At 39.0% G+C, this 20984-nt stretch overlaps 2 protein-coding genes across 2 annotated transcripts in view; both read right to left on the bottom strand.

Annotated features, from left to right (window-relative positions):
• Positions 1-5706, bottom strand: part of LOC146453503 (glycine amidinotransferase, mitochondrial-like) — a 161570-nt gene extending 155864 nt beyond the window's left edge. The window contains exon 1 of the mRNA XM_085096557.1: positions 5691-5706. The gene's annotated coding sequence lies outside the window, so the exon portion shown is untranslated. The remainder of the gene's footprint in view (positions 1-5690) is intronic.
• LOC146453502 (guanine deaminase-like) lies at positions 598-16647 on the bottom strand. The gene is made up of 15 exons (XM_085096556.1): positions 16474-16647; positions 13330-13421; positions 12012-12183; positions 11385-11472; positions 9445-9547; positions 9026-9053; positions 7849-7956; positions 6924-7028; positions 6148-6245; positions 5462-5529; positions 4244-4393; positions 3686-3720; positions 2868-2951; positions 2152-2179; positions 598-1733 (listed from the first exon to the last, which is right to left on the bottom strand). The coding sequence occupies exons 1-15, from the start codon at positions 16600-16602 to the stop codon at positions 1633-1635; spliced, it is 1389 nt and encodes a 462-aa protein (XP_084952682.1). The 5' UTR covers positions 16603-16647; the 3' UTR covers positions 598-1632.
• Between the last annotated feature and the right edge of the window lie 4337 nt (positions 16648-20984).

Raw genomic sequence — 20984 nt, 5'->3', positions numbered from 1 at the left:
GGAACTACGAAAAGACCCGGGCGAAAAGACAATTGTCATCAAAATCGTTGCTATGTTCAGAAACCTTTTACAATACGAGTAAAGATGGACTTTTCACCAGCAGATAATTCGCTATCCAGCGGAGAACATTTTATCCACTGGATAGAGTTATCCGCTCTCTGGATAACCTTGGCCCTGAGATGTCTTTCAAAACTGTATGCAAATTAGCTCGCTTCAGTTTGACATTTTTACGGCTTTATAGTCGCGTAAGTTTCGCGGCATTTTGGTAAAATACCTTTTGAGTAGAAGACCAAAATAGTACGCTGGCCTGTAAGTTTCGTTTTTCTCAAAGATTGAAAGCGTCTTACCGAAAATGATGTGCATTATTTTAAAGTTCGACCGGCGGTGTCACGCAACAGACGGACCGAAAATACTTTCTATTATTTTTAAGTTCAACAACGTAGCCGCTGAAATTTAAAATTCAGCTTCGTTTATTGCAAATATTTCACCTTGGTAGTTACACAATACGTACAGATATAAAAGGACGAAAGGGCTACCTAAAAAAAAGTGACGCAGCAGGCCGTACAATCGGACAACTTAAGGCTGTCGAACGCATTCTATAATCGTTGATTACTACTAGTTAAGTACGGTAATTACAACCAATATTATTTCCACGTTTAGGCTGGTCTCTTGACGTTGATTAAATACTAATTTGAAGCGACCTTTTTGACCAACAAAACCGAACAAGAATATCACATATTTTCTTAATAATTAAAAAACCGCTAGTTTCGATAAAAGTATACCTTGGTTTACTAATTAAGGGCCCTTTTTTGTTTTTCAGCCGGCTGAACATCACAAACAAAACTCCCTTGAATTGTAAAACTATGCAGTTAAAATTTTCCCCCAGCCTAATCTGCAATGTACAGAGTTGAGCGTGCTTAAGCTTACAGGTAAATTCGACAATAGTTAATCACTATATTTCAGGAACCCAAAATGCAAAAATTTCAATTCGATTGTAAAATGCTGCCAAACTCAACGATACGCCGTGCGTTATTTAATAGTAAAACGAAAAACAAACTTCCTTACACAATAATTTCAACGTCGTACACGCATCTTTTCCCGCGCTTTCCACCGGCAGCAAGTCAACCGGCAATGGCACAGGCTTTCCCGCGTTTTTGTTCCACGTTGTGATTGGTTCACTGCATTAGCTATTTAGAGCGGTTTCAATCGAGTGTCGAAAGGAATTCGCGTTTACTTTGGTTTTACTTCACTACGCTCTGTGATTGGTTAGAAAAAAAATCCTACCATTTTGTCAACCAATGAGAAGAAAAATCAAAATCAATCGGCACTTGCACACATTTTCCCGCGCTTGGCGCCAGTGACATGTATTTGCTTCGAGTTCTCATTGGTTCTTTGTTTTTCTTTCGAGTCTGTTGTTACTTTGGTTTACGACACTCTAAGACCGCTCTATGACCGTACCAGCGTGTGATAAGCATATGAACGTTGGTTATCCTGTATGAGTACTTGCTTTACTGAATAATCTGCACCCACCCCACCCTCTAACCCAACCCTCGATTTCCATCCCCGGAAAACCAGCGGGGATTTCGTGAAAGTGGTTTACAATGCATAAATATTTGAGGAAAGAGAGCATTGTTAGTCAATTTCTATACATTCTGGTTCAGTTGTAGTAATCATGTCTTGTCCAGAAACAAGTTTACCCGCCACGAAAACTTTCTGGATATTACGATCATCACCTGAAAGAAAAACAGGTTGAAAACAAGTTGGATTTATAAAGACTAAATTTTGGATCCTAAAGGGACACGGGATTGGACTGCAGAGGAGGGGTAAATAAACTTGTCGTACTTTTTTTAGCGGTTAACTGTGAGTGTTGAAATCTAGAACAACCATTGCTAGCAATATCCTGGTACCTTGGGAAAATACATGAAGGAAAACAAAACTACTGTACTTGTCAAAATTGGCGCCTCTTGGGATCAAAATAAATTTGAAATAATGCCCACAAATCGAGACTCTAGGGCCATTAACATTTAGTCGATCACTTTGAAAGATGAGCGCCTCTTGGGATTGTCTACAAAGCCTACGGTGACAAGACGCCACGCTGTTGTCAATAATGCGTTAAGTTGAAATGGTAAAGGAGAATACCAATTTACTCACCAAGCATAAGAAACTTTTGTACAACATCCTACAAGGCAAGACAGAATAGACGGTTTATCGTAATTTGTAATTATCATCATTCTGATGTTTTGTTTTTTCGTTTTTTGCAAAACCATTCTAAGCACAGTACAGAGCGATGATTGAACAATTTAATCATCTCTCATCCTAAAAACTAAATGTTTTAACAAGCGGTTTGCCTCCCGTCAGAACTTTAACAATAACAATAACAATACTTTATTCCCTCACGCTACATCTAGGAGTGATAAAAACTCGTCAAAACATGTGCGTGAAATGAAAAGCATAAAAAAAAGATATAACTTTAAAAGATCTTCTTGAGTTCTAATGCACGTGACAAGCTGAGTACCATTTACCTCCATCATGGAATATTTTGTAAGGCTACCCAGTATGCAAAAGAATGTACGAAAATATATATTCCTTTGTATTATTTTCTCTGTAAAAAGCAATCTTGAGGTGTAAGGTGTCCTAGTTACAAAAGGTTTCCCTTCCATACCTTCGTGGAACAGTCGTCAGCCAAACGCCAATCAACGAGTGGAATAAGCGGCGCTAATAAGTGAAACTAAGATCGCGCGTGGCTCCGCGTCACAGCGTGCGGCCGTGCGTGTCTGTGCGCACGAGAAATGTGTTCGGTTCATATTTTTTCCAAATAAAGTGAAATTATATCAAAGGAGCTCCATTTGAAAAGTGACTAACCATACCTTTGAGTCGTCTGCATTAAAACAGTCAAAAGGTGAATCCTTGGCTTCTGCATCAATCAAAAGTGCATCGAAGTCTTTACCGACCTGAAAAATCAGTTGACCAGAATATAAAATCTCGATACGAAATTAATAATTCAAGGAAGACACGTCTTCCATGGACAGAAAACTTTTCTCGTCAGTGCCCCAGAGTAGCTCTCTTCGCCCAGCTGTAGAAATGTGTGTCACTGAGCCGCTAGAGGGAAACCTGTACCACCCCGTCCATTTTTTTCTTTTAATTTTATTTTCATTTTAAAAGTTTGCAGTGCGAAAGGAAATGGAAAATGAAATGAAATGGAAAATGTTCATCGCGCTTTCGCGCTTTCAGTGGTTCACGCCTCCCTGCACGAATTTCAAGAGAATAAATGACTGATTTGTAGTGGAAGTTGTATGATGGTTAATAGTGGAAAACCAAACGCTAGGATTAACCACTTCATTGAATAGCGTTACATTCAGATGGAGCTTTGGGGAGGTAGTAATAATCCTCAGGGGGAGGGGATAGTACAGTCCTGGGGGAGGAGCAGGTAGAAAGAGTCCTCGTTGTGAGCCCATTTTGACAGTTACTCTCGGACACATTTCTGCCTCTCTTTGTCAATTCTGTTCACGCTTGTGTTCCTGTCGAGGAAATAAATTTTAGAGCTTTGTTTAATCTATTTTGAATGTCCAGTGACATTACAACAACAGTTTGCGCCAGTTTACTTATTGAAAGTAAATCAGACGAAACATTGCTCCCCTCTCCGTTCTAGTACAGTAACAATGATAAAAAGAAGGCCCAACATTACCTCAAAATTTCCTATCTTGTCATCAAGTCCTAAAACTAAACCAAAAATATATATTTATATAAAAAAAATGGTGTTATTAAATTAAGACTTTGCATAGTTTTTAGATACCATCGGCATCTCAGAATTAGAAATGTTTAGCAAGGACTCAGGGGCTGTTTGAATGCTCCCAACATTGAAGTATTTTATTGCAATCTTTGCGATTGAATTGAATGCAAACTTGGTCACAGTCTTCTTTTGAACTTCAGAAATTTTCCATTTTCAAACTTAAGTGGTCTAAGGAACTTCAAAGGTTTGGCTCACTTTTCAATCTGTGAATAAAATCCTTTCGTACCACCATTCAAATGAAAGCTCTAGTTGTGGCTTACCTGGGTACAGTTTACTGTGAATTAAAGGGTGTGGTGGATAAAATACACTCTAGTGAAAGCTAATGAACATTACTTTTCCATGCAGATTATTTTGTTATACTGTACTTCTAGCTTTAGTTTGAATGAAGTGTACCACTACTTTTTGGAAGTAACCAGGTTGATAACAGATTAGCCGTTTTTACTGATATTTTACCTTGACTTCCGCCAAGAGTAGCAAGGAAAAAAGCTTCTTTAAAACTAAGTGGTTTATATTCTTCTGTTTTTCCAAAACTCAGAACATTAGATGCTTTGATGCAGTCACGAATGGCTACCAGCATTGAAGGTGATTCACCACCAGACACATCTATAGAGAACAAACAAATTAAAACAAATATAAATAAAACAACATTTTGAATGCAATACATGTTTCAATATGGCTCACATCATCGTCACTTGTAAAGAGATTATGAAAAACCGTTAGAATATGCATCACCTCCTTGGGTTTAAGTTGGAATGTAGTCGAAGCAGAATCTATACTAATTTAAAAACAAGCTGGGGAACAAGAGTCTCAGCAAAATTCGGAATGAGTTAATTGATGAGCTAAACTTCCTTAAAAAGTAGCTACTTATTTCATGCTATCCCGACAAAAGAGAGAAATGAAATTTCCTAACCTTCCATCGAAACACTATCTCATCAAAGGAGTTATGAGAGACCTTAAGCTGCCTAACAGGACCACAGTATACCCAAGGAACACACTCACATGAATATCTAATTTAGGAAAGGATCCCAAAACATTTCAGCAAACATAAGCATTAACAATATCTTTGCAGATAATACATTTTCAGAGGGGGAGTGCCGTGGCCTAGTGCTTAGCCGGGGTGCCGGACTTGTAATCTGGGGGGCCCCGGGATCAAGTCCCGCTTTAACTACTTGGATTTGTTTCACGGTAGCCCTGTTTTGAAATCTAAGGCCACGCTTTGTAATTAGCCAATTGGTCTGCCTCTTAGGAAATGTTTTGTTCAGTTTGTATATTTGTTTCCCTGATTTATTGTGTCCCCAATTAGCGCTACAGTGCTAAATTCTTCGTCACTTAAATAAAGTCATTTTTTAAATTTTATTTTTATTGTAATAGGTACCTTCCTTGGTGAAATTATTGCACCAAATTTGACACACATCTGCAAATTTCATGCTCCAATATATTTTTATAATTATATAAATTACGATCATCTGGGCTAGTCCTGAGAAGGACTGTTTCAGGTGAAATTGACTAACGTTTCAACAACCTGAGTGGAAGTCATCATCAAAGTTATTTGCAGTCATCCCACAATGACACACTTTTGAATAAAACCCTGCTAAAATGACTTTTAAATGATGAACAATATTTTTAATTGCAATTGTGTTGTATCATAAAATTGCATGTAGGGCTGTTTACCTGTTCCTAAACCAACTTTAATATTCCTGTTTAGCATGTGCCTTACATCAGCAATGCCGCTCCTGATACTAAGTCCAAGGAAGAATGAATAAGAGTCAGAGAATTTGTCTGAGCTTCAAAATATACAAGTCATTTTGTGAGGACAGTATGTATTTTTTTTTTATATAGAATTTTGTACTGCACATGTAAATAAACAGAAACTAATATTGCAGTGCATAGACCTTTCACTCAAGATTCTTTTCAAGTAGTTTGATGGTGACATTAACAGAAACTGAAAGAGGATCTACATGTATCTTCACTTCTGGAACAGTTATGAAAATTAGCCGGGCTCGTTATCAGTAAGTGTTTTCTCCTATTATTTATGTATGCTGTGAACCACCCTTAGGACCAAACACGTTGCCTATTTATAGTGAAGGGGGCTCAAAGATTGCCGAAAATGTGAAACAAAAACAATATTAAGTTTTACTGTGACACAAAACCTTTCTGCAAGTCCAACTTGTGAAACATAATTTTTATGTGATTTGTCAATGTAAAAAAAAATGACTTGGCCAGTCAGAATTGAAATAAATAATTATTGTACATACCAGCCTGTAAATATATGTATTTATGTTCAGTCATAAATTTATGTTAACTAGAGTAGCAACACATGACGTGGAGGTAAAGATTATTAATGACTGTTAACTCACTTGAAGTTTGATGTCGGACAATGTGCAACTGCTGAGCTTTTTTCTAACATAAGACTGAGTTCTTCATCAGATGAATGACAACAATGAGCCAAGTATGTCTAGAAAATTCAGAAAAGGCCAGATAATTATTGTTAAACTTTTAGGCAAGATCCATCTGCCAGAAATAGAAGCGAGCTCAAAACCGATGGAACAAAGAACAATAATTGGCCCTTGGCAGCTAATGGTCGCACGGTACAAAAAACACCTTGCTGGAGAACAAGCTACCCACTGGTACATCCAAAACAAAGTGACTTCATCCACTCAAATTTGAATTTTCTTTGTTTTGGATGTCCTAGCGCATAGCTTGCTCTCCCGCAAGGTGTTTTTTGTACCATGTGACCGTTAGCTGCAAAGGGCCCATTGTACATCTTTCATCGTCTAAATTTTCATTGTCTAGATTTTCACATAGATCTAGCAATGCATGGCAAGTGTGGCTATGCTGTGACTGGTGTTTGTTTGTTTTAAATTTTATAAATTTTATAAACAGGTTTTAGTCAAGAACTTTTTTTTTCAAACTCTTGACTATTGGAAGAGAGCTTTCTGCTACTATTGAAGAGTAATGTACCTGAGCAAGTATATAGTTCAAACATTATCAAAATCCATCCCAGACCACGACATTTAATTTAGTGGTGTTATCAGAGAGACCAGCTTAAGCCACATTAAAGACTGTCAGTAGTAATTGTGTAGTCATCGCCAAGTTGTTTCATTAATTATATATTTCCTGTGCATTGACATACCTTACTTCTGAGCAAATTATGCTTATCGTAGACAGCAGTATAGCTATGATCTGGATAGTCCTTTTTCACCATTTCTATTTCCTTCTTTGTCTCATTTATGTGTGTCTTGAAGAAACAAACAAAGTACAATATATAATGACAAGAATTTGAGTCAATTAACTACATTCATTAAAAATGTAATAAAACTATTTTTTCTTGAAGGGGTGAGCAAAAAATAAATATAAATAAATAAAGATGTAAATATTTTTTTTACAGTGGAAGTATACTAAGTTGCCTCAAGCTACAAAACTTCTTGAACTTTCTTGGCCATCTAATGCACTCTCCCAGCTTCCAGTCTTTGTCTAGCATGCTTTCAGTATAAATTTTGCAGGGTAGCCGACAGCTAATATTGATCTTCAGTGGGTTTTTGTTGGTATGCAATGACAAGTTATATTTTCCTCCCAATATTTTACCAACAAGAACTTTTTTACACTGACGAAGACAACAGAAGGTTGCTGAAATTTTAGCCAATTTTTTGTTTTGTTTTGTATCTTTTAGAACATTTTATTAGATCAGGCATTATAATGATGGGTTTTTCAACAAATCCTTGTCACAAACACCGACTGCCCAATCATCACTTCAGACCCTAAGATTATTGCACTTTGCATTCTTCACAAGAAAGCAATATTCAGTAAAATAAATCACTCTTTTAGTGCAAAGCTCTCAGACTCTTCGAATAATCTTTAAACATCCTTTAGGATTATTGCTATTTAGGATCTTAGGAAGGATTGTACAGGATTGAAATATCTGTCATTGCCAACAACAAGTTAGTCTTTTCAAAGGACTAATCTCAGATGAGAGATAACACCAGACATACTACTGACACCTATCAAGACTCCTGACTTCAACAATTAAAGTAAAAGAGTATAGATCTGTAGTGCCCTACCTGAATGGGAACGCTATGCTTCTTTGCAATATGTCCTAACTTTTTCATCAGTTCTGGGCTACAGGAAACCACAAATCTTGGGGTCACAACAGGAGTGAGAAGTGGGTTCTATGAAGGCAAGTATTATCACTATATTAATGAAAGAACAGGACCGTAACGTTTAGCCTATAATTAGCACTAAGCAGATGCCAGAGTAACATAACAATTAGATAAGGAGAAAAGGACTACAGTAAGTTTAAGCACCTGTCATTAGAAGGCCCAGTATGAAGTAATGTTTTGTTCACAGGTCACAAGTACAGGTCACTGTAAGAACTTTGTACTGGTATTTGAATTAGCTTTTTGGTGTGGAGTTTATAGCTAGGAGACCCTGTTTAGCTTGTTTATGTTGTTTATATACAATTATCACAGTGACCTAGGTTGTGACCTGTGACCTGTGACCTGTGGAAGAAACCTGCAATCTGCCACTGAACTACCAAAAATTACATATCAATGCAGATTCATCTGCTCATTTATTGCTTTATAAGGAAAGGTCAAAAGCATCTCAAACTTTAAATTATTACAACATGAAATGCAAAGGGAAATCTAATGTACCGTATTTTCTCGATTAAACGCCCCGGCGTTTATTTAAAATTCGGCAGTTTTGACCGGGCGTTTTTTCGAGGTCGACGTTCAATCAGGGTCTGGCGTTTGTTAATGAAATGCGTTTTTCAGCCATTTTTCCATATTGATTTATTATTACCGATCCTCGGAAACCTAGGGGCAGTTTGTCAGTGCTGGACAATTTTCCCCTGGATTACCCGAAGTTACAGTATTATGGTACCGTACATACGGCACGTGTACCATGTTGCAATCAAGATTTGTATCACTAACAAACAGCACGTAAACAATATATGAATGATGTAGGAGCAAGTAAATGATATGAGTACAAAGTTTTAAGCTTATAAACGGTAATGTCGCCAACGTCCTCCTCGTTTGTGTCAGCCAATGTGTGCAAACTGATTATTTAAGTTTTAATTACATGCTACTACACGCCGGGAACCCGAACAAACGCCGGGGCCCCGATTAAACACACCCGGCATTTATTTAAAAATCGGCAGTTTTGACCCAGCGTTTATACGAAGCCAGCGTTAATAATCAGGGTCCGGCGTTTAATCAGGAAAATACGGTAAGCCCGTACCTTAAGTTCCAAAACATGCTTGACAAACCTATCACAAAAGAAAAAAAGATCATAAATGAGCTATGCTGAAGGCAATGAAAAAGAGAGAGGTTTTTATAGATGTTTAGTCACAAACAAATTAAAGCCCCATTCACACCAACAAAACATGTTAAATTAAGCCAGGTTTAACAAAATGAAAATTGGTAAAAGAAAGCTGAATCATTGGCTTTGACAAAGGATTCAAGTAAACTTTAACTTATGCTTTCATTTGTGCTAAATCTGTAGTCGACAAAAATCTGAAAGCAGCTTTTATGAAGGAAACAATAATATTTTTAACTGTGTTTTTAAAACTAAACAGCTTTTAAACGTGTTTAAGCCTTGGCGTGAATGGGGCAAAAGTTAAAGGTTTAAAACAAGTACAGACTGAAAACAGTACATACCTTTCAGCATCCTTGATTGCCTGTTCCGTTGTCTCAACGTAATAACTGGGACTATTCTGATCCATGCTTACTTTGCCTATGTAGCCCCTCTGACCAAGTTCAGCTACAACAAAAAATTAGGAAATTATGTTATACAACATTGACATGCTGGATTAGCTTGTTAGTGGCAACTATGTCAAGTAACAATTAAAGGCAATGACTTGTAACACACAACTTTTTACACTGTACCTCGCAGCTGAAATGGATTGCTCAGGGAATAGTTGTCTGAATGCAATGATGTGCACAACATGCATAATTAACAATTATACTGATTTTGCTCATTTCAAGAGTCCAAGGCAGATGATTTTACTCAGAGTCAGGTTTGCTGATGTTAATAAAAAATCAGTTCCTTTAATTTTTGAACTATGTTTGAAGAATTTTCATGGTTAATCTCTTAAGAAGCACTTAAGGACGGTGCCTACTATTGTTACTGTGCATACGTTGTGGGCATCTCGAGATACTCAGGTTTCCTATGTTTGGTGCCTACTAATACGGGAATATTTTTGCGCGGTTTAAAACTATGCGGAGAAAGCAGAACTTACCAAACGCTTTTGGTATCTCGAAAGAAAATTGGGGGTAACCATGCATTTTTCAGAGATAATTAAGCTTCAATTTAGGAAAAAATCGCATACATTGCTTCATATTTTAGGGCTTTTTAGATTCATTTATTTATTGCTTAATTATCTCTGAAAAATGCGTGGCTACCCCGCGATTTTCGTTTTGGATTCCAATAGGCCTTCCTAAGATCTGCTTTTCCCGCATAGTCATAAACTGCACAAAAATACTTTGATATTAGTAGGCACCGTCCTTACAGCGGTTACCAGTAACACGCGACCTATCGCCTTCAAAAGACTCCGATAAAGTTGCGTTTTGGTGGACGTCAATCAAAGAAAAGCCGTTGAAATTATTTTGAACTCTGACAACATTTCAAGGCAACAGAACCAAGAAATTGACAGTTTTATCCGCTGACAGATGGTAAACTTAATGAAAGTTGATTTCCAAGCCAATTTATCTAAAAGAATGGGCATTGTTTAGACCAAGCCGTATTTTTTATGAAACATTTTAAATCGCTGCACGTAATAATTTTGCAAAATCAGCGATGCGTGCATGTGAGCAAATTATCACGTGCAGTGAACATTAAAATTTTTAATTCAAAATACCTTTTATTTTCGCTTGATCTAGCTGGGAAATCAATTTAAATAAAGTTTACCTTCTTTTAGCGAGGCAAAATTTCTCAGTTTCTTGCCGGGTTACCTTGGAATCTTGTCAGAATTGAAAATAATTTTCAACGGCTTTTCTTTGATTAACGTCCACCAAAACGCAACTTTATCGGAGTCTTTTGAAGGCGATAGGTCGCGCGTTATTGGTAACCGCTGTAACGTAACTTACCAACTTACACTGCAGGTCATCAGCAATACACCTAAGATGGTGTTAATGCCTGAATAACGAGCAGTAAGTCAAAGAGACCCCATGCACACAATAAACACAGCAATAGCTAAGCTGATCTACAGGCCATCAATCATCATCATCATCATCATCATCATCACCACCACCACCACTGGTCACCACCACTTCCATCATCATTAGCATCATTAATTTCTTCTTAACAGGAAAACTATACAGTGCATTCATAGCCTCCATAATGTTTTTTCTTTTCAGCTGCCGTAGTTCCTGCTTCTTCCCAGGTTTTCAGACCCATCACTTCTCGTTCTCTATTGTCCTTCTAAATGTCCCAAGGTGATTGAGCACTTCCCCTATTTTCAAACGTCCATGCATGTGTAGACAACATTGTGTCTATATTACACATACTCTACGTGCAAACATTAGAATCCTTGACTCGTTCCTGTTAATTACATTTTGATTTACAACTACTGAATGATACACTTGGCTTTAAAACTTACCAACAATGTTACAAAGGGTTTGCGTCCCTTCATAATGAATGGTAGCAAAGTATGATGCTGTGGTTGTACCATTCTTAAGAAGTCTTGTCTACAGAAACACAAACAAACATATGAGAGTTTTATTGCTTGGAGAAAATAAAATCCAATGCACAGAATATGACCACTGACAACATTTAGCAGAAAAATCAGTAACCAGTGTAGCAAATTACTTTTAAAACATCTCATCAAATTTACTCATCTCTGACTTGTGAGCTTCAACTTTCTCTGATTGAGTGACATACTGTATGTCAGTGAGTTGCACTGAGAGCGACTCGCATCATTATTTTATTGGAATGTCATGACTCAGCCAAATTTACATTCAAACTAATGTTAGAAACCCTGTTATAATCATTATGTATTAAAGTTCCCATATTTTTTAATAAAAAGATGTTGTTGCACGTATAAAAGTTGTTGTGCGAAACACCACATGATTAGAAACAAATATTTAAAATCGCAGTGGCCCTTAAGGTAGCATACACATCCAAGATTAATGATTATAAGTACTCAGGTGCCACAAAATAGAGTTAGACATCTAAGACCTGATTTCAAGGAGATGGCAATTTACAATATCCTATGATCTAAAATTACCACAACTTTCCGGTAAGCATCTTGAGCAAACTCTGTATTACCAAATCTTGACTCAGAAGGAAATGTGTATTTTTCCAACCACTGAAGAAGAGGCAAGTCATAACCTGTCCCAGTAAATACATACTGCGGAGCATGAATATGAGTATCAACAAGCCCTGGGATCAAAAACTGTCTGAAATAAAACAAAGAAAAACAAACAAATAATTATATTAGGTGTAACTTGCAGTGATGCCAATTCTCCAGCTTTTGGCGGGATACTTATGCTTTTTTGCCTCGTCTCCTGCTCTCCCCCTTTTTTAAGTCCACTATAAATATTTTATGCTTAGTAAAAAATAAAACAGACTTCCTCCTTGTCTGTTTGTGTCACACTCCGACCAAATGAGATAAAAAGCGGATTTTGCCTTTCTTTTTGCCATTGAATGTAACGAAATGTTGAAATTGCGAAGGAAGGGTGAACCCCCCCCAACCCCCACTGAAGCCCTAAATATAGCCTTTATGCCCCAGCCCTTGTAGGCTCTTCACTGTTGCTGACACGGTTCTACTGGCTGCCCCTGAAGATTTCTAGACGTCTCTCGATTTCTGTACTCCGGGGGTTGGCAGGTATGAACATGTCTTTCACCAAACTTTTAGTTGCACTTGTAGAAGGGCTACATTTGCCAAGATAAGTTTCATTTTTTTTTTTTGCTGTCATTATTATTAATTCTCATATCAACTGTGGCAGTGGAAAACTGATTGCAGAAATAAATATCTAAATATAAACTGCCCTTTTCAACCTATATACAAGTCAGAGAATCCTTGCACATGGAATTTATCTATACAGTTAAGTGTAATATGGCTCGCACTCTCAACAATAATATTGTTTTCCTTATTATAAAAGTTATATAACTTCCTTTTATCTTAATTGGTCCACTATTAAAAAAATGATTTGGTTAAGCTATTTATGTGGTCTCCCTGTCCACACGCCAGTTATTATTTTTCTTTTTGCTGTGCCAGTAGGCAAAGTAAAATAAAACAACAAATAATAATAAATAAATTCATGAAGGCATGTTACTTTAATTTGGTAATTTCTGTTACCAATCTGTCTGTCTTTGAACTGATGTTGCCTGGTGTAACACATCTTGAAGTATTCCTTTTCCCAACAGAAGAAGATTGTTACATGCTGGTCCTATTGGGGAATATCAGTATTTCAGTCCTCTTTTGCAAGTTTTATAAAACATTCACATTACATGACTGCGGTTACAAACTTGCAAGGATGACATCAACCAGTATTGTCCCAATATAGACCTCATGGTAATTTAATGATGTCACTCTACTCGACCTTCCAGGTTTGAGATTTATCACGTCACTCTTTTCAAATCCAAACTTCTTTGAAAGTTCACAAACTTTAGCGGCATTGGCAACAAAAGCTATCTGCAAAATGAATAAAATAAACACACCTTTAAGAGGCTAAACCTTACTCAAAGATTAGAATTAAGTGCTACGCTGATGACTGAACTTTCAAGTTAAATATTTCAATTGGCAAATTTGAGCCTAAAAGTGTTCTTTAAAGTGCTCTAATAGTGCAGTATTTCTAATCTGCAAATCAGTGCATGGATGTGACTGGTGACCAGGAAGCTTTTAGTGCCCAGGCAAAATATTTCAGCTCTGCATGAATAATCTATTGTTTCAACGCTGTCTATCACAGTTATGTACTACCTTGAGCAGCACTGTAGCACTCTATACAAAGTCTACAACCTCTATAGCCTCCATGTCTTCAATGTCCTCTAAAACCTGTTCACGCTACAACCCCTGTAACTTCTACCATCTCTGCAACCTTTATTTACAACCTGTACATCCTCAAACATCATTTAAAACTTGATCTACTAATAGGAACTTAAAACAACCTCTGTGACAGACTGTCCAACCATCCGATTGCGTTGGGATTACCCTGATTTTGCTTGAAATTGCTGGTTGCTCATTCAAATTTGTGAATTGTTTGCATATCAATGACATTTGGGAAACTCAAAAACCATGCGAGCTTTACAAAAGGAAATTTTATGCCGATTTCAAAATGAAAATTGATGATGCCAACTGAAAGTACACTTTTTCTTGTGAGGTTCAGTTTGTACAGAAGGCATGGTTACCAATTGAGACAAGGACCTCTTTTCGATTTGACCCGAGGGCACCCGGGGTTCAAAACAAAAATTGTGTTGTCAACAGTCCTGTGTCGTGGTAAATGTATACGCGACTCTTTACCATCTTGAGACCTGAGATTATGGAAAGCAATCTGCCGCTTGGCGTCGGCTGCAGGGTCCAGATTGTGTTGCTATTTAACTGACATGAAACTACTCATGACAATCACCCAAGATCGACGGAATGAAAACACTGGAACATTGGCAACCTTGAGTAATTATTTAGTGTATAGACATTCTTGAGGTAGAAGAGGTAAAAAGGTTGTAGTTTCTGCAGAGATTGTAGTGGGTGAAGGGGTTGTGTACAGGTTTTAGAGATCCAAGCTCTAGATTGTAGAGTTCACAGAGGTTGCAACAACTTTAGAGCGCGAGGTCTATGCAGTTCTAGTCAGATCATGTTACAGGTCTTTGAGGTTGTACAAGTTGAGGTTAAAAGCTTGCTATTAATTTTTTATTCATGCACAGCCACAATATTTTGCACCAATCATCCCTAAGCTCTTAAGTTTCAGCTACTGTGCTTACCTTTAAATTTCCCTTTAGTTTAAAGGCTGCAAGAACTGAATGTCAAGTTCAGTGCAAACTTTGAGTGAACTAGGACACAGGAAGCCCAAGCTCAAGCTATGAACGATGATCATCTTGCATAATAGCAGTCATGGTGCAAATATAAGAGTTTGTATGGGAATATTTACGATCGGGTTTAGGAGGTACAAATACTGGAACATTCTTAATAAAAATGACATACCTTGCTTCTAAGGTGTATTGCCTATTGCCTTTTTGCCATTTTGTACTGATTTGAGGCCATTTTAGCAAGTTATCAATAATTCCTAGGTTCCCCAGCTACTCCTGAGAGAAAGATAAGGTGTCATAGTCAATTTCGGATTAGGCCCCTCCTGAGAAGCGAAAAATCCCAGCTCAAAATGATCGAGCAGCCACAAATCCAATGCAGAATCCCAGCACAAATGTCCCAGTTTCATGTCAATTAAATAGCATTGCAATCCTGGCCCTGCAGCCGATGCCAAGAGGCAGTTTGCTTTCCATAATCCCAAGTCTCAAGATGGTAAAGCCGCGTACACATTCACTGCGACACACGACCATTGAAAACACAGTTTTTGTTTTGAACCCCGGATGCCCTTGGTTCAAATCTACAAGTCAAGAGGCTATTGTCTCGAGCGCTCATTCAAATTCTCGCCCGGAAGTGTTGACAAATCTATGACATTTGGAGAACTCAGAGAAAAGCCGTGCGAGCTTTACGAAAAGAAATTTATGCCCATTTCAAATCGAAAACTGATGATGCTAACTGGCCGGCGGTGTGCTCCCCTCTACCCTGTGTGCAGAGGCCCTTCAATAAGTCGATAAGTCAGGAAGAGGAAGGTCCCTTCCTCTACCCAACTTATCTAGGAAGATTGAAGGGCCTCTGCTCACAGGATAGCTTCCCTCATGAGGCGTTAATAGTTTGTTAATGGTTACCAATCGAGACAATAGCCTCTTGTCGATTTGACCTGAGGGCATCCGGGGTTCAAAACAAAAATTGTGTTTTCAACAGTCATGTGTCGTGGTAAATGTGTATGCGGCTCTTTACCATCTTCAGACTTGGGATTATGAAAAGCAATCTGCTACTTGGCCTCGGCTGTAGCTGGGCCCTGATTGCAATGCTATTTAATTGACATGAAACTGGGACATTTGTGCTGGGATTCTGCGTTGGATTTGTGACTGCTCAATCATTTTGAGCTGGAATTTTTCGCTTCTCTGAAGAAGCCTTCCAAAACAGACTGTGACGCCTTGCCTTTCTCTTAGGAGTGGAAAATCTACTAGGAAGTGATAACTCGCTAAAATGGCCTCAAATCAGCACAAAATAGCAAACAGACAATAGGCAATACACCTTAGTTCTAAGCAAGGTATGTCATTTTTATTAAGAACTTTCCAGTACTTGTACCTCCAAAACCCGATCGTAAATATTCCCATACAAACTATTATATTTTGCGCCGTGACCGCTATTACGCAAGATGATCATCGCTCACAGCTACACTTGGGTGGCCTGTGACTTGGAAAATTCGCGTACCTTTAACCCCACACTGGAAAACATGTACTAAACTGAATTATGTCACGCCGAAGATCTTTGACGTGACTAAGCGATTTACGCCAAATTCTGGCGTATTTTGCGCGGTTTTTTTGTATCTACTCGTGGTTGGCATAGCGAATTTGTGCTAAAATCGTTGTGCAAACCTTCGGCGTATGAAGTACGAACTTTCCACTGCTCCGCCGTTCAGCCTTAAGCTTAAGAAATCAGTTACCTTTCCGTCGTCAGCAACTCCTATTAGCATCTTCTGACATATATCCATCATACTTTCTGCAGTAGAGTGAACCATCGTACCGGAAAACACATATTTGATACTCTGGTCAAACCGGCCTCTTCTTTCCATATTGAAAATTTCCAGTTAGTGTGGGTGGGTATCGATACGAAACATTCGATTTTCACTGACGAATATCGATAATTTTGAGAAACATCGGTTGATTCGACACCTTTCCGACACTGCTCACGTGACAACTTATGAAACTCTTGGGATCATGTAAAGCATTATTTCAACCTCGTTCCCAGGTTTTTTCCCTTATAAATTGGGACGAGGTTGGAATGGATTTTTGTCAATCCTAAAAATGTAAATTTTACAGTATCCTTGTACAGTGGAACGTCTCCTTACGGACACCTCTGTAATACGGACACCTCTCTATTACGGACAGTTCACTTGGTTCCTGGACCGACCATATAAAGCCTACCTCTCCAAAACGGACACCTCTATAATCCGGACACCTATTCCTGTCTCTTTGGTGTCCGTATAGCCTGCGTGGCAGGCGCTAGGAAGGGGAAGGGAGAGGGGAAAATTGAGCGGCGCTAGAAAGGGGAAAATTGGGCGCGCGAGGAACGCGCGGCGCGAGGGAGAGGGGAGAAGGAAGCGCCTGCAGCTTCCTTTTCCCCTCTCCCTCGCGCCGCGCGTTTCCCGCGCGCCCAATTTTCCCCTCTCCCTTCCCCTTTCTAGCGCCTGCCACGCAGGCTAGTGTCCGTAAAAAAGAGGTTTGACTGTACTTCACTGGAACGGAGTACTGTAGTTAGCAGGAAACTCGTCGACCCGATCGTTTATACTTTGTAATTGAACAGCTTGAGCAAATGAAATGCATCACACGCAGCCAAAGAAACGACAAATTTACATTGCGCGAAAGAAACTTATAATGATGATGATCAAAATAATAATAATAATAATAATAATAATAATAATAATAATAATAATAATAATAACTATTTATATAGCGCTTATCCAGTCCTGTTCTAAGCGCTTTACAAAGATGAAAGTAATTCATATCTGTTTAAAACAATTCGTAAAAAAATGCGTCTTAAGTTTACGTTTAAAAAGATTTAAATTGTCACAAGAATGGATGTCAACAGGCCAGGAGTTTGTTCCAGAGTTCTGGGGCCGAAACAGCAAAAGCTCTGGAGCCGTACGACATCATGATGATAATGATGACGATGATAATGATGATGAATTGATGATGAGGAGCACTACCTTGAGTGATGACGTCATAATATGCCAGATGTTTAGTGGTATCGGGTCGATTTAAAATTATCTCTGCACATTCCACTCAACTATCGAAAGGAATCAAAATCGAGATTTCTCGCGAGCTTCGATATTTTTCAAGGAATGCATTTATTGTATCGAATAGTTGGTATCGAAATCGTAACAACTCCCTTTTTTGGCAACTGTTCGTTTATACGTTTACAGCCAGGTGTAAGCTCCAACTACACCCTTTTATTCCACACAACAAATCGAGTTGACAATACAGTCGAACCTCTCTAATGTGGATACCATAAGGGTGGGGCAAATTGATCCAAGGAAAGGGGGAAAATGCAGTCTTAAATTGTCTTCAGTTTAGATCATAACTGTAAATAGAGTTAAAGCCGCTAATTGCAACATGTGATAGTCTTTTGTTAAACCCCACCTGCTTTGTGTTGAAGTGATTAAATTTGCATAGCTTGGCTTTCGTTCAATCCAATAGAACTCTAGAATGTTTATGTTCTATAATAAGGCTATTTTGGTCTAAATACAGTTGGGTACAAATTAAATTCTATGTTGGGGTCAAGTACTTTCCTTTTCTGATTCTTCTCGAAGGTTAAATTTGCTGTAACCGATCTCGTTATCCCAGGTCAAACACCTGTTATCAGTACCGTAGTATTGACGTCATCCACGGTAGGGTAACGGAGGTAAATTTTCCGACGTTCACCAAAGACTGCTCCCTTGGGAATTGCGCGTGTTAAGTAATAGTTAGGAAACTGCTTCGCGGTTACGGAAAGGTACCACTATCACGAGCGATTTTCCCTTGAAGGTACAAATGCATCTCGTCAGCACCCCCTGTGATTACAAAAGCTGCTCACAAGAACCCATGAACATCATGCCGATAACCCACACACTCGCTCCTCCTCCCCTACTGAACGTACCCTGACACTAAACCCCCCCTCCCCTCCCCTTGATAGTTTAGGCACTCTCCCCAGGTTGCGTTCGCCTTTACAAACCAAGATGGCGGGGGTTCGACCGAAGCGTACGAGCCTCGAAAATCCCACGGAAAAATAGGGCACTGCGAACAGTCTAGTCTCCCTCGCAGCCGTTTTTTTTTAAAAAAACGGCTGCAAAGGAGACTACGAACAGTCTAGATACACGGTGTATGACAGTAGTCAAATGGGAAAAACCTGGGAACGAGGTTGATGGGAAAGGAAACATTTCATAGGGATGGGAAACCACCCTAAGAGGAGATCACTAGTGCAGTGTGCTTTGTACCATAGTTGGCGTAAAAAGTCCTTGGAGTGGGGGGGGGGGGGGGAGGGGTGGGGGGTGGGGAACCAACCCTGCGCACCCCACTTCTCTGAAAACAACTGATCACCTAACCTCATTTGCATACCGGTCTCTCAACCTGTGACGTCATCACCAATTAGCAATACAAAATGCTAGCATCTGGTTGGTCCATTTGAATCACGACACTTCCTCGTGCTGTTGGTTACACCAAATGGCCGTCTGATGAACAAGTGTCGTCCTGTACTACTCTTCTGCTGACCTTTTACTTTTGCGAAGATGAAAGAATATTTTTCATATCGAATTCCTTCGTCGATCAGGACTTTCGAAGTCTGTCTCGTGCTGAGTACGCTGCCACGATTTCCTTTCGTTGCCATATGCGACGAATGTCATCGAACCAGTGTAAGAACCCAACCGTCTTACAAACCATAATCCTTTATTCCGATATGCCAGTTGACAAAAGGTGTGGATGGCGTTGAAGTTGATGGTTTAACTAAAAGGAAACAGATTGCATGCTAGGCAAAAATCACCAACATAATACGTGAAAAGGAGAAACTTACAGATATTTCCTCAATACTGCGCGGCGTGGATAAAAAAAATTGAAGCGAATTAATAAAACATGAACACTTTACCAAAATCGCTGTACAAATCTCAATACCTGAACACACAGGAATTATGAAATATCATCCTCAGACTCATGTGATATGTGCACGCTCATCGATACCAGGCGAACGCCAACCCAGGGGGAAGGAGAGGGGAGGGGGACTCCGGATTTTAAGGCATTATCGAAGGATTTTTTTAAAGATATTCAAAACAATCTGAAGATTCGTGGTGTCCCGGCCACGTAGTTCTGCTCAATAACTTCTGTGCGGGCAGGTAATGGGCTCCTGGTGCGGGACATTGTTTGCGACATTTAAAAAAACGTATTAATAGAACCTGAGGAAAAATCACCTGTTTCAACTCCTCACCGCCGCAAGGGAAATTTAGATGAGGTCTTAGATTTGACTACGTCCTGAATACGACTTTTTTAAAAATCCAGTTTGTGTATTCGTCACGCTTATCTCTAAGGTGGAAGTGTCACCTTTTTCTTGTGACACGTTGAATGGCCAAACTGAATACATCGATTTGTTTGGATGTAAAACTGTTAAAATAATGGTTTAGTTTTGTTGAGAAGAACCTTTATACTCGGCTAGTGCACCGGAAACTAGCATCACTCATCTTTGAATGCTGATGGAAATGGATTGAAAAATTGGCCATTTTTTTTTTCAAGTTCTTCCTGTGTTTAATTCGTAAAAGTTGCTAAAAACGGATTATAATTTATTCTTCTTCCCGGAAATCATTCCATAGTTTCATCCCGATGCACTAAAGCTAATTCATTTTAATGAAGAGGTTTGTTGTCAATGTTAGAGCAGTTTTGCGCGACCAGCAAACAGCAAAATCTCTCCTACAGTGCTACTTTGAACATGTCTCCTAATCTGCTGGCGAGCAACGGGAAGGCGCAAGAGTTCTGTTATCTCCAGACAGTTAAGCAAAACAGCTTAGCACTCCCCTCGTGTCTTGAGACGACCAGTGCCACTGCGTGTCTGAAAGACAGCCGCCACGAAGGAACGAGCATGTGCAAATATTCCCGGACACATTTGGGACTGTGATAAGGTTTCCTCAATACAAAGTCTAGGTAAAGCGAGTTATTTTAAGCAAATCTTATTGATCGAGACTTCCACTCCTGTTCAGTCCTGTATCCGAAGTTGACTTAATTGAATTCGTTTATGCATGGGCTGGTTTTACGCAAGTCGAGAACGATGGTCACCGACATTTCACAAGAGTTGAACTCTTGCTCTCGTTTTGACCACGACAGGAGTCAATACCGTAAAGTTCCGATAGTAAACGACCCCCCGAAGGTAACGTCTAAACTTTGTGGCTTCTAAGGGCCTCTTCATATGAGTCCGGTAACCGTGCTGGCCCGGCAGGCA

This window comes from Pavona decussata, unplaced genomic scaffold (assembly GCF_977016875.1).
Source record: "Pavona decussata unplaced genomic scaffold, jaPavDecu1.1 SCAFFOLD_330, whole genome shotgun sequence".
Classification (NCBI taxonomy): Eukaryota; Metazoa; Cnidaria; class Anthozoa; order Scleractinia; family Agariciidae; genus Pavona; species Pavona decussata.
This window is presented reverse-complemented; position numbering and strand designations above follow the sequence as displayed.

Coding starts and splice junctions, on each gene's coding strand:
- LOC146453502 (XM_085096556.1), bottom strand. CDS start 16,602: ATGGAAAGAAGAGGCCGGTTTGACCAGAGTATCAAATATGTGTTTTCC. Junction 9,054..9,444: donor GCAATCAAGGATGCTGAAAG/GTATGTACTGTT, acceptor CTTTTGTGATAG/GTTTGTCAAGCATGTTTTGG. Junction 2,180..2,867: donor TTAATGCAGACGACTCAAAG/GTATGGTTAGTC, acceptor CTTGCCTTGTAG/GATGTTGTACAAAAGTTTCT.